Source organism: Elgaria multicarinata, chromosome 8 (genome assembly GCF_023053635.1).
Source record: "Elgaria multicarinata webbii isolate HBS135686 ecotype San Diego chromosome 8, rElgMul1.1.pri, whole genome shotgun sequence".
Classification (NCBI taxonomy): domain Eukaryota; kingdom Metazoa; phylum Chordata; class Lepidosauria; order Squamata; family Anguidae; genus Elgaria; species Elgaria multicarinata.
In genome coordinates, this window is record NC_086178.1 from 85,479,443 (window position 1) to 85,493,647 (window position 14,205).

A 14,205-nucleotide genomic window follows, 5' to 3' on the forward strand; every position below is an offset into this window, starting at 1 on the left:
CCCCGCCCCCGCCCCACCCACTTCCGCTCCGCTCCGCTCGAAGCTCCGGATCCGGATCCGGAGCTCCGTTTTCCCCCCCCATAGGCTTGCATTGAAAGCTAAAAAATTATACAACTTTTTTTTGGTTCAAGTTAGAAACCTCACGTTTGGCACCATGACACCTCATGGGGGTATACACACGCACGCCAAGTTTCAAAGCAATCCCATCATCCCCTGATTTTTGGGGAATTTTTGAAAATCGGGCACCCCATTTACACCCCTTTCCATAGCTCCGTCAATTTGCACGTTAGAAACCTCAAACACGCCACCATGAAAGCTTATCCAGGGATACATACGCACGCCGAGACTCAAGGCAGTCCCATCATCCCCTGATTTTTGGGGAATTTATGAAAATCCAACACCCCTTTCCATAGCTCCGTCAATTTTGCACGTTAAAAAAAACCCTCAAACTCACCACCATGACAGCTTATCCAAGGCAGTCCCATCATCCCCTGTTTTTTGGCGGGGCTTAAACCTGCAAAATTTGGAACTTCCAAAACTCCAAGTGAGCGCAGGAAGGACTTCTCCCCTGAGTCAAAGCCACACACACACAACATCCCTGCGAGGTGGGCAGGGGAGGAGGGAGGGAAGGCAGGCAGGCATGCAGCTGGCATTTCTGGGGGCATAAGGAAGTGAGCCAAGGATAAGCCAGTAATGCATATAAAATGGAATAAATCAATAAATAAACAAAGGAGGGGTGGAATTAAAAGCAGCAGTGTTGCTCAATAAACAGAAAGAAGAACTTTTTTAAAAAGGCTATATCTGTCTTTTACCAGCAATAGGGGGACGTGCCCGGGGGAAGGGGAAGCAGCTGCCAGTTCAACTCAAGACAGCCACCAACAGCTCTGAGATTAAGAAGTAAACGCTCACTTCAACTCATAACAGGCATCGCTCCACCACTAAGAAGTAAACGCTCACTTCGACTCATAATAGGCATTGCTCCACCGTTTTACTCTCTTTGGAAGGCTCTAATGGCCTTCCAGTGCAGGAGAGAGTGGGGGCACGTCCACGATGAGATGCCCTAGGGGAGCTCATCCCCTTGCACCACATCTTTTCAGTTGTTCCCCAAAGTTAGGGTGGGTAGCAGTGCTGTGTTTCTATCTCTTATTCTTGGCTTAGTATATGATTTCAGGTTGTGTTTGTGCATTTGGTGGGGCTACTGTTTTAAAAAACACTGGGAAAAGCCCGTTCAGATGAAGAAAGAGAAGTTTCCCAGAATCCCAAGTTACCCGTTTTGCCTATGCCCTCCTCTAACTTTGGGATCATTTGATCATGACCGGGAGCTGACTCTGCCCCTCAGCCCTTTGAAAAAGGTATTTTTCCCGCTGATTTTTTAAAAACTTCTAGCGCGCGACCCGCACGACGCAGAAAGTTGAGAGCAGTCTCAAAATGACCCCCATCCATGACTCTCTGTGCACAAGAATTTTCAGAACGATAGCTTAAAAACCAACCCAGTTATGCCCGAGTCTTTCCCTCAATGCAATCCTATGGGCGAAAAGCCGAAAACGCCGTTTGAGCCGCGCGGTTGACCCGATTTTCAAAAAAATATAGCACGTGACCCGCACGACGCAGAGAGGTGAGAGTGGTCTCAAAATGACCCCCATCCACGACTCTCTGAGCACAAGAATTTCTAGAACGATAGCTTCAAAAAGAGCGTAGTTATGCGCGATTATTTGCCGCAATGCAATCCTATGGTGAAATGTTTTCAAGATGGCGACCGGAGCGCTCCGCCTGAACTAGGAGCTCCAAAAAATGGTCGCTTCTCTTCGCCTTGCTTCTAGGGGTCCGCGGTCCGCTCCTACTCCGCCTCTGGGTAAGGCGGAGCAGGCCAATCCGCTACTGCTTCTACGCTCCTAATCGGAGCGGATCACACCCCTAATTTAAAATACTTTTCCAATTGTTCTACAGAGAAGGTGGTCTATATCATCATCTGTCCTTGTCGTTTAATTTATGTGGGCAACACTATGCGGAGTGTACGGGCACGAATTATTGAACATCGTTCCTAACTTAGAAATGGTATATAGGAGGCACCACTAGTTCAACATTTTATTGAGCACCATCATCATTATAACGAGTTCCAGGTTTTTGTTATTGACAGGATCTTTCCCCTTCAGTATAATCATCGTGATTTGAATAAGGAGCTTCTCCAAAGAGAAGCTGAGTGAATACATCGACTTAATTGTATTCAACCTTTTGGATTAAATGCTACTTTAGCTCTCAAAGCTTTCCTCCCTTGAGGTGATTTATTAGCCAATTAAGTCATTTTAACTATACTATAAGAACTGGGAGCTTTTTCAAAATCTCTTTAAAGATCTGAGAGCATTTCTGTTGGTTTGGAGGATGTAAGAATGATATGGTGGTAAGCTTAGATAGTTTTTTAGCATACCTGTGCATCATTTACTGAGTTTGTGAATTCTTTACAAATGATAAATCTCACTATCTTTCTCTTAGATAAACCCTGGTGGGTTCCTTTCTAATTGTGTAGCCGTGGCTCCTTTTGTAAACCAGTTGGTGAGGCCAAAATTTTTCTGTTTTACTTGCATTGCATAATGATGTATGTGATTGTTTTATAAATGTTGAGTATGGTGTTTTTGAATTATCTTTCAGTGTCATACTGAGGAAGAATCTTCGAAACAGCTATTTGTACCGGACTACTATATATATATATATATATATATATATATATATATATATATACGTTTTATGTGAATAGTTCATTATATATATACTAGGAGTTTATATTGCAGGCTTAGTTGTGAATGTTGGTGTGAACATCCTAGAAATATTGTTGATGTGCCTGTTCTTTGTACATTTGTAAAGTTTTTGAATTATTCGTCTATGAAAGTTGTTTTGATGTTTTTGTGGTTTGAGTGTTATCACTCTTATTATACTGTTATTGTTTCCAAACCACAGCCTTCTTTTTTTTCTTCATATTAGAAAGAAACAAGCCATCCTTTGCTCACTCCTTGCGCCCGCCTTGCAGGGATGGTTTGCAATGTGTTACTGCTGGCTTAGAAAGAAACAAGCCATCCTTGCCGCATTTCCTTGTGCCCCCAGAAATGTCTGCATTTTTTTGTACTACCTGCATATGCTCATGAAAGCATTCCAGCCCATGTCACTTCAGAAGATGAATACATTCCTTTCCTGCTTATTGTTTTTCCTTCTGCATTTTTTTGTATATATCCTGCTGTACAAAACCTTCACTTGCTGATGCCAACAACAACAAAAACATGCATGAGATGCACCAAGCTTGGCTTAGCCCAGGGGTGGGCAACTAGTGGTCCTCCAGATGTGATGACCTACAAGTCCAATCCTCCCTCAGCATTGGCTGTGCTAGCTGGGGGTGGAGGGCAGGGTACAGACTGGGAAGGCTGGATTGGTTCATCTTCCTTTTTATCTGTGTCCTGCCAACAAGTGAAGACAATTCCCTTTAAATAAGCAAATACCTCTGCTGTTGCTTATTTTTATTTGTTGATGGTTAGTTTTGGCTTTTTCTGTTTTTGCTGATTTTGCTTGTTAATGCATTATCGTTTTTACTATTTTCTATTTTGTAAGCCTCTTTGGGAGGAGAAAAGCAGGGTACAAATTTCTTAGATAAACATCTATCTCAGCCAGGCAAAAAAAAAAAGATGGGTCATAGAACATAGTAGGGATACAACTGTCAAAACAATCTTGAATACGGTTGTACTTTTATTTGTAGGTCTCTGTACACAATGGTGCATGAGGGTTTGCACTTGTGTGCAAAATGGGTGGGTGGTATTTGGTTTGGAGAACCTAAGAGATAGAATAAATTTAGGAGTGGGGGCTTGAAAATGCTTTTGTGAAACTTTTGTGTGAAAACGCTTTGGGGTTAAAGAACTGTGCTAATGAAATGACAAGTTGTCCCACGTAATTTAAACAAACATCAATAGGCAACTTACAATACTCATAAAAGCTTCTGGAGTTGTAGCTCTTTTTGTTTTCCTTGGTTCCTTTGAATGGACCAATCCTTGGAACAGACATATCACAACAATAAATGGCCACATCCTCTCCCTCGGTAACATAGTATATAGATAAAGTAATGATGATGTTCTGTGCAACATAATGAAATGTAATTTGCATGTTAATAAGTTGTACAGAAGGGAACCATTCCAGTGGTGACTGTTTAAAGCAGAGCTAGGTGGACCTCAGGTTTGCAGTAACTACTTCTATTAGAACCCAGAGAACCACCAACTGGCACCTGGTCCAAAAGACATATACTTACAATTAAAGAATATTGAGCCCAGGAATTTCTATCATGTGCCAGAACTTAATAGAGTACACAGTACTGCCACACAAACATCCAGTCTTGGTTACCACAAAGTTTCTTCATTTCAGCAGCCTTCTTTAGGTAGGAAAAGTCATTTTGTTTCAGCTATTGTCAAAACAATTATAGAAGTATACAAGAGAGGGTCAGTGAAGGCTGGTGACTTCTATTACAGTGGGGCTGTGAATCCATTCTGTGTTTTAGCCAGAAACCAGAGGCGCGCGCGCACACACACACACACACACACACACACACACACAGAATTATTTGTGCAGAATAGTTTGTCTATCCTGAACTGTTTCACTACTAGAATAACCTTAATATATCATTCTTCTAATTGAAACCCTTCTCATTATTTTCTCTCATGAAGTTAAAGAGGAATAAAGAACAAAGGAAGAGAAGCCATATCATTGTTTTATATCCAGTGGAAATCCTTTCATTTCTAAAATTCTCACAAAACCATATGCAAATGTTTTCAATGGAGAGAGAGGGGGGAGGGAGGGAGAGAGAAATGAATTGCCAAGCATATGTTTTGTGTTATTTGTCCTGACCCTTCTTCATATAAAGGTAATATATGAAAGGTAACACTAACCTGATGCGTAATTCACTTGCTCCACTGAGAGGTTCAGATGAGGCAATGATGATGGAAGCACTTGCCTTGACATTTAGAACACGAATGCAAGATTAAAGTGATAGATAAGTGATACAAATCACATATACCTTTTCCTTGTAATTAATCATTAAGTCTTGGCCATGTACATCCACTCCTGTTCCATGTCCTTACTCTTTCTGCTACTACTTAAGGTTAGTAACAACAAAAGGAAGTGATTGAAAACTAGACTCTGAATGAGCACTCCTTGTATTCTCAAGTGTTGTTGTAGATTTGGGGGAAAGTTCAAGGCTTTGTCAGTGGAATGAGAGGTAGGGAAGGGTGCTGAAGCGAAGGAATTTCAAATGCAAATATCTCACCCAACAGACCTATAACCAGAAGAATGTATTTTCAGCTATCCAACCCAGTCTGTTACTGTGTACTGCAAGGAAAAATACCTTGTTTCATGGATTCACATTTTGCGACATGATAATCAGAGTACTGATGAGGGAAATATGTTTTATTTGCATTTTAATATGCAAGTACCTCATTGCACACTTTTGAACCAATATGTGAACCAAAATCAATGGTTGAATGAGCCATGGTTTAAGGTGTCTTCTGAACATGGCCTGGCTTTCTGGCTCAACCACTGTAGTTAAAGCCATGGTTTAAGGTGTCTTCTGAACGGGGCCTTAGAGTAGACCCACTGAAATCAATGGATCAGAAGTTAGTAGTGCCTAACTTCAAACAAGAAGGAAGAAAAAGAGCAAAGGTGGGGTAGGAAAGAGAAAGTGAGTGAGTGAGAGAGAGACCACCAGGTTAGTGCAGGGGAGGGGAGAGGAAGAGAGAAAGTGTAGAAGAAGTGTGGGGAGGGGACAAAATCAGGGGAGGGCTTCTAGAACTGTGCCTCCCTGATGACATCTGTGGTGGAACCCGAAAGGGCGGGTTCCCATGGTTCGCTGAGTGGTGGTCACACACTCTCAAGACACAATTTCTCTCTCTTTAGAAGGTTTATTACGAGCAGCCTGCAGTGCTGCAAGGTGACAGTCTCAAAAGACCTGAGGAACTGCCCAACAATTTCAAGAAAGGTTAACATATCTATAGGGTGAGTTCTCCTCAGATACAATGGCAGAACTTTCTCACCAATCATAATACTGCTCTGCAATGCAATAACCAATGAGAAGCAAAGCATTTAGGCATGTACAGAGTTTAAGTACTTCTCTGACTAGAATACCACACATATATGGGTATTGCAATAGTTACAGGAAATACATCTCTATCTGTTTCATTTTTTTAGTTATCTTGCTTTGCAGACATCTTACTCCACCTTCCCACTGCTGGTGTTGACACCGTCTTGTGACATGACATTTATGTATGTGCAAAGTGCAGGTAATTCTAAGAGTATAAACGTAGATGGGTATTACAATCCTGGAACATCTGGTCCTTTGTGATTACTACTCTTCGTGTCCTCGCTGGGAGGCACAGTTCTAGAAGCCCTCCCCCGATTTTGTCCCCTCCCCACACTTCTACACTTTCTCTCTTCCTCTCCCCTCCCCTGCACTAACGCAGTGGTTCCTAAAGTGGGCGGTACCGCCCCCCTGGGGGCAGTGGGATTGCATAGGGGGGCGTTAAGAGGAAAAGGGGCGGCAGGGGGTGCTGGCAGGCAAAGGGGCGGCAGGGGGGCGCTCGAGGTGGTCTCTCCAGAAGGTACTAAAATAGAGTAACTAGAGACCCACAGGGAAAATCTTTAAATCTGTGCAAGTCTGTAACGTGTCAACACTTCTTGTTGGTTGAGCAAGTGTTGCTCAATATATTTTCAGCTACAGTTTGCATCAAATTGCTATAGAACATAATTTCTAATAGAAAGGGCTTACATCAAAGCAGGGTGGGCACAGACAAAACAGCCCATTCACACATTTCCACGACAACTCCCTCCTTTTGGGCATTTTATCTTGACCACTACTTTAAATTAAGGCTTTAACTTCACTTCTCTTGTTTTGCTGTTTAGCTATTTGAGAAACAAAGCATGCTTGGTGCGCAATAAAAGCAAATAGCATATAGCAATCAAAACAATTTCTATGTAAGAAAACTTTTCTCTCTCTCTGTATACTAGAAACTTCTTAGGTTAGTTATTAAAGAGCTGTAGAAGTTGTATATGTAATGCACTTGGAGTAGCAAATAGACAAAAAACATACTTTTCTTCTGGGTTTGGATAGTCAAATAAGGTCTTTTTGTCTACATATGATCAGACAACGGATTCATTTAGGAAAGATATTTTCTACTTATGAAAACACTTTTAATGAAATATGCAGAGTTCTATGACTTAGGTATAAGTTCAAACTCTAGTTGGTTTTGGTGACAATACAACAATTACTGTTTGGATGAGTTTTTTTGTTCAGGTAACTTTGTAGGTAAACACTCTGATTCATTCGGGCTTACTATCACTTAGGAGTCTCACTGATTGCTAGGGTAAACAGGTGGTGTATGAACTGGTGCTTGAGTAGTTACAAGTGTTTGAAGGATGTTTGCAGGTGGTGTTTCTGGTAATGTATTTAAGACATATTCTCTCTTACCTGATATGACTATAAAACACTTCTGTTGACTTAAAAGCTATAGAATACTTATGTGATTCTACTTTAGGTTGTAATGCAAGGGCATGTACTCTGAAAACTTACACACATTTCATTTTAACAATTCAAAAAAACTACAGAAGGAATGCACACATGAGAGTAAATGTACACAAAGTTGTGGCAATGGCATCACTAGACGTTCCGCAGCCCCGGCCTGAGGCTGGGGCTGCAGAAAAGCCAGGCCATAAGCGAATTCGCTTATGCCGGCTTAAGACAGGCTTGATCCCAGATTCCCCTGTGTGTCATCTGGATGCACAGGAGGGAAACTGGGCCTCACACCATGCTAATGCCTGGTCTAGCAAGGCGCTAAGACTATAAAACTAATACATAGATGGGTATTGCAATCCTGGAACATCTGGTCCTTTGTGATTACTACTCTTTCTGTCCTCGCTTGGAGGCTCACACTCTGACTAATGTGTCAACACTTCTTGTTGGTTGAGCAAGTGCTGCTCAATATATTTTCAGCTACAGTTTGCATCAAATTGCTATAGAACTTAATTTCTAATAGAAAGGGCTTACATCAAAACTGGGTGGGCACAGACAAAACAGCTCATTCACACATTTCCTCGACACATCTTACCAAGGGCCACCTCATTCCAGGCAGTGCCACTGAGTAGAAGAAGTCACTTCATCAAACCAGGTATTTTCTAGTTCCATTCTTTGCTGGCCTTGTTTTAGGATTGTTGGGCTGCTTTTCTTTCTTTCTTTCTTTTTTAATGTTAACTTGTTTTTTCCTTGTAATTTTATTAGGGGTGTGCACGGACCCCCCGCTCCGCTTCACTTGCAGATCTGCGATTTTCAGAGCGGGCTGCTTCGCCCTGCCCCCTCTCCGCCCACTTCCGCTCCGCTCCGCTCCGAGCTCCGGATCCGGATTAGAGCTCCGTTTTTTCCCCCCATAGGCTTGCGATGAAAGCTAAAAAATTATACAACTTTTTTTTGGTTCAAGTTAGAAACCTCATGTTTGGCACCATGACACCTCATGGGGGTATACACACGCACGCCAAGTTTCAAAGCAATCCCATCATCCCCTGATTTTTGGGGAATTTTTGAAAATCGGGCACCCCATTCACACCCCTTTCCATAGCTCCGTCAATTTGCACGTTAGAAACCTCAAACTCGCCACCATGAAAGCTTATCCAGGGATACATACGCACGCCGAGACTCAAGGCAGTCCCATCATCCCCTGATTTTTGGGGAATTTATGAAAATCCAACACCCCTTTCCATAGCTCCATCAATTTTGCACGTTAAAAAAACACCTCAAACTCACCACCATGAAAGCTTATCCAGGGATACATATGCACGCCGAGACTCAAGGCAGTCCCATCATCCCCTGTTTTTTGGCGGGGCTTAAACCTGCAAAATTTGGAACTTCCAAAACTCCAAGTGAGCGCAGGAAGGACTTCTCCCACGAGTCAAAGCCACACACACACAACATCCCTGCGAGGTGGGCAGGGGAGGAGGGAGGGAAGGCAGGCAGGCATGCAGCTGGCATTTCTGGGGGCATAAGGAAGTGAGCGAAGGATAAGCCAGAAATGCATATAAAATGGAATAAATAAACAAATAAACAAAGGAGGGGTGGAATTAAAAGCAGCAGTGTTGCTCAATAAACAGAAAGAAGAACTTTTTTAAAAAGGCTATATCTGTCTTTTACCAGCAATAGGGGGACGTGCCCGGGGGAGGGGGAAGCAGCTGCCAGTTCAGCTCAAGAAAGCCATTGCTTCACCAACAGCTCTGAGATTAAGAAGTAAACGCTCACTTCAACTCATAACAGGCATCGCTCCACCACTAAGAAGTAAACGCTCACTTCGACTCATGATAGGCATTGCTCCACCGTTTTACTCTCTTTGGAAGGCTCTAATGGCCTTCCAGTGCAGGAGAGAGTGGGGGCACGTCCACGATGAGATGCCCTAGGGGAGCTCATCCCCTTGCACCACATCTTTTCAGTTGTTCCCCAAAGTTAGGGTGGGTAGCAGTGCTGTGTTTCTATCTCTTATTATTGGCTTAGTATATGATTTCAGGTTGTGTTTGTGTATTTGGTGGGGCTACTGTGTTAAAAAACACTGGGAAAAGTCCGTTCAGATGAAGAAAGAGAAGTTTCCCAGAATCCCAAGTTACCCGTTTTGCCTATCCCCTCCTCTAACTTTGGGATCATGTGATCATGACCGGGAGCTGACTCTGCCCCTCAGCCCTTTGAAAAAGGTATTTTTCCCGCCGATTTTTCCAAAAATTCTAGCGCGCGACCCGCACCACGCAGAGAGGTGAGAGTAGTCTCAAAATGACCCCCATCCACGACTCTCTGTGCACAAGAATTTTCAGAATGATAGCTTAAAAATCAACCCAGTTATCCCCGATTGTTTTCCGCAATGCAATCCTAGGGGCGAAAACCTCCGTTTGACCCGCGCTGTCCCTGTTTGTAATGTTTGTTTACCCGATTTTTAAAAAAATATAGCACGCGAACCACATGACACAGAGAGGTGAGAGTAGTCTCAAAATGACCCCCATCCACGACTCTCTGTGCACAAGAATTTTCAGAACGATAGCTTAAAAATCAACCCAGTTATCCCCGATTGTTTTCCGCAATGCAATCCTATGGGCGAAATGTTTCAAGATGGCGATCGGAGCGCTCCGCCTGAACTAGGAGCTCCGAAAAATGGCCGCTTCTCTTCGCCTTGCTTCTAGGGGTCTGCGGTCCGCTTCTACTCCGCCTCTGGGTAAGGCGGAGCAGGCCAATCCGCTACTGCTTCTCCGCTCCTAATCAGAGCGGAGCACATGCCTAAATTTTATTATTTCTTTTTTATGTTGCTTTTTGTTGCTATATTGTGAATTTCTGTATTGATTCTAGTATGCTTGCATGGATGGTTTTATTCCAAATGGAAGCCTGTCACAACTACTGCTACTACTAATGCCACGACCGGAATGGACATGTGCTACATGCAGCCCGTGGCATTAATTTCTTGCACTTGAATTGGAAGAATCCAGCCCTGCAGCCTGAAGAAGTTGGCCAATCTTCTGATCTTCTTTGCTATTCCCAGGGCCAGCCCTACCATTAGAAAGAGTGAGATGGCTGCCTCAGGAAGCAGCTATTTTTGTGACATGAAAAGGTAGAATTGCTTTATATGCTTGTTTATTCATTGCATTTTTATTGCCAGCACCCAGGAGTGATTTTCTGCCTTAGTTGCCAAAATAATTTGTTTGGCCATGGGTACTGCTCAATGGGTCTACTATGAGTATGATTAAATCTGGATCCCACCCTTTGATGGGGGGGGGGTATTTTTGCTAGGGTGACCCCATTTGGGAAACCAAAAAAGAGAACACCCACTCACCATGCTAATGACAGTCTTAAAGCAGTAACTGTGCTATTCCCAGACATTATAGAAAATTACAGAAAATCCCCCGACACCCTGGATAGAACAAAAAACCAGACTAATCCGGGGAAATCCTGACAGTTGGTCACCCTTTGCTGCTTGACCTCAGGCAGCTTTCATCTTTTCTCCATATTCAGCCCCTTACCCTTGTGTTGTACTGCCTTTATTAAGAACAATCTGCATGGTTATCGATTTGCTTCATGATAAACAGTGATGATGGTGATGGTGTGTCACTGATTCTTGCTTGTTATTTTAAGGGTTTCAGTAATAAAGTGCACATTGGAATGTTGATTGGCACCACGTGACCTTGATCAGACCAACTGCAGTCAGAAAAATAAATCTGTCATGGCTTTTCATACCCTATCTGTAACAAAAAAAGAACACTTAAGCTTGTTAATGAGATGTCTGAGTCACCACATTTTGTTCATAAGGTGTATTCTTGGACAATTATCTGAATCATCAGTTCAAGGGCAAGACAAAACCCCTCAGTAAAGATTATTTTCTTCTCATACTTTGAACAAGAAAAAAAAAAAAAGCAAACGTTGACATTATTACCATTTTTGTTCTTTTAGAAAAAGGAAAGGGTGGGCGACATCCTGTGTGGCAGTTTTAGGAGGTTTCTATCAAAATGATTTAAGGAAAGCAATTTTGCATTTTCTAAATGCACATTGTAATTGAGGCAATGAAAAGTGGTGTGATTTTTTTCCCCTTTGGGACAGGGCTGAATTTGCACAATACAAAATTATACAATTGAAAATCAAGCAGTGAGATTCTTAACAGGGACTGGCCAACAAGACCATATTGGGACAGTACTTTTCCAAATAGACTGGCTGCCAGTCCATGTCCTATTTTGCCTGTTCCATGGACAGCTGTTTTGGCATCTGTATCTGATACCTATGGACCTTTGCTTACATCTTATTTTGGGTGTATTGGACACCACAATGTTCCTTTTAAAAAAAGTTTGACTAACTCACCTAATAGTTAGAAGTGTAATACAGTTAATGCTTATTTTCCTCATATGTTTTGGAAATGTCCAATAGTTGCATCCTTTTGGGAGGAAATTATCATACAAATAAACTTTGAATTGAAAGTTTTTACATGTTTTCTAAATTATTTACCCCCTTATTGGAATATTATTAGTATTATTTCTTACCCGTGTCTCTCTCTGGATCGAGGCGGGGAACAACATTGAATACCAAAATACATACTGTAAAACTGATTAAAACATATAAAAATAATACATTATTAAAATAACAGCCAAACATCTTAAAATTTGACTGGGTAGCCCTGCCAGAAGAGATCAGTCTTTATAGCTTTTTTTTAAATTCAGAAAGACTATTAAGTTGGCAAATCTCTCCTGACAGGGCATTCCACAGTCTGGGAGCAGCAGAAGAGAAGGTCCTCTGGGTAATAGTTGTCAGCATACTTTTGGCTGACTGAAGTAAATTCTTCTCAGAGGACCTGAGTATGCAGGGCGGATTGTACAGGAGAAAGCAATCCTGCAGGTAACCTGAACCCAAACCATGTAGGGCTTTAAAGGTAATAAACAACACTTTTTACTTCGCCCGGAAACTAATTGGTAGCCAGTGAAGTGATTTTAAAATTGGTGTAATACAAGGTCAGCGTAAACAGTTGGTTTTTTTTTTTTTTGCACCTTGTTGACTGTTGAAAGATTGACTGTAAATAAAGGATTGATTGATTGATTGATACTATAATACTGGAAGGACAAAAGCTCACTGCCTATAATGCAGTAGATTAAAGACCTAACAACACCAGCAACATTTGAAAGGGTGTTACATAGGCGTCACTCATGAATGGACTTATATTTGGATATTTGTTCTGCTATTACTGAAGTTTATGTGTAATCAATTCCCTTTTATTTAGTATGTTGTAATATGTGAAGCTGAGGCCTATAAATCATGTAATTACACTTGTGATTTCTTTTTGTTGTTTGTTTTTTGTTGAAACTCACAATTTTTTTAAAAAAAAACAAACCTACCGCATACTTAGTATAAAGGTTAAATCCGGATTTGATGAGGGGTTTATGTCAGAGATATTGAACATCTTTCAGACCTAGGGCCAAATTCCGTTTCGGACAACCTCTTAAGGGCTGCAGGCTGAAGACACAATATTGTATCTTAAAGTCTTACTTCCAGTAACTAAGCCATGTTGTTTATTCATTCAGTCACTTCCGACTCTTCGTGACTTCATGGACTAGCCCACGCCAGAGCTTTCTGTCGGCTGCCACCACCCATAGTTCCCCCAAGGTCAAGTCTGTCACCTCCAGAATATCATCCATCCATCTTGCCCTTGGTCGGCCCCTCTTCCTTTTGCCTTCCACTTTCCCTAGCATCAGCATCTTCTCCAGGGTATCCTGTCTTCTCATTATGTGGCCAAAGTTCTTCAGTTTTGCCTTTAATACCATTCCCTCAAGTGAGCAGTCTGGCTTTATTTCCTGGAGTATGGACTGGTTTGATCTTCTTGCAGTCCAAGGCACTCTCAGAATTTTCCTCCAGCACAACAGTTCAAAAGCATCTATCTTCCTTCGCTCAGCTTTCCTTATGGTCCAGCTCTCGCAGCCATAGGTTACTACAGGGAATACCATTGCTTTAACTATGCGGACCTTTGTTGTCAGTGTGGTGTCTCTGCTCTTAACTATTTTATCAAGATTTGTCATTGCTCTCCTCCCAAGAAGTAAACGTCTTCTGATTTCCTGGCTGCAGTCAGCGTCTGCAGTAATCTTTGCGCCCAGAAATACAAAGTCTGTCACTGCCTCCACGTTTTCTCCCTCTATTTGCCAGTTATCAATCAAGCTGGTTGCCATAATCTTGGGGTTTTTGAGGTTTAACTGCAACCCAGCTTTTTGCACTTTCTTCTTTAAGTTTTGTCATAAGGCTCCTCCTCGCTTTCAGCCATCAAAGTGGTGTCATCTGCATATCTGAGATAGTTAATGTTTCTTCCTGCGATTTCAACTCCAGCCTTGGATTCGTCAAGCCCAGCATGTCACATGATGTGTTCTGCATACAAGTTGAATAGGTAAGGTAAGAGTATACAACCCTGCCGTACTCCTTTCCCAATCTTAAACCAGTCCGTTGTTCCGTGGTCTGTTCTTACCATTGCTACTTGTTCGTTATACAGATTCCTCAAGAGGCAGACAAGATGACTTGGTACCCCCATCCCACCAAGAACTTGCCACAGTTTGTTATGATCCACACAGTCAAAGGCTTTAGAATAGTCAGTAAAACAGAAATAGATGTTTTTCTGGAACTCCCTGGCTTTCTCCATTATCCAGCGG

General features: G+C 42.2%; 1 protein-coding gene across 1 annotated transcript in view; it reads right to left on the bottom strand.

Annotated features, from left to right (window-relative positions):
* Positions 1-4,064, bottom strand: part of LOC134402965 (lipase member M-like) — a 32,216-nt gene extending 28,152 nt beyond the window's left edge. Inside the window, exon 1 of the mRNA XM_063132940.1 lies at positions 3,960-4,064. Coding sequence (XP_062989010.1) covers positions 3,960-4,064 — 105 coding nt within the window. The remainder of the gene's footprint in view (positions 1-3,959) is intronic.
* Between the last annotated feature and the right edge of the window lie 10,141 nt (positions 4,065-14,205).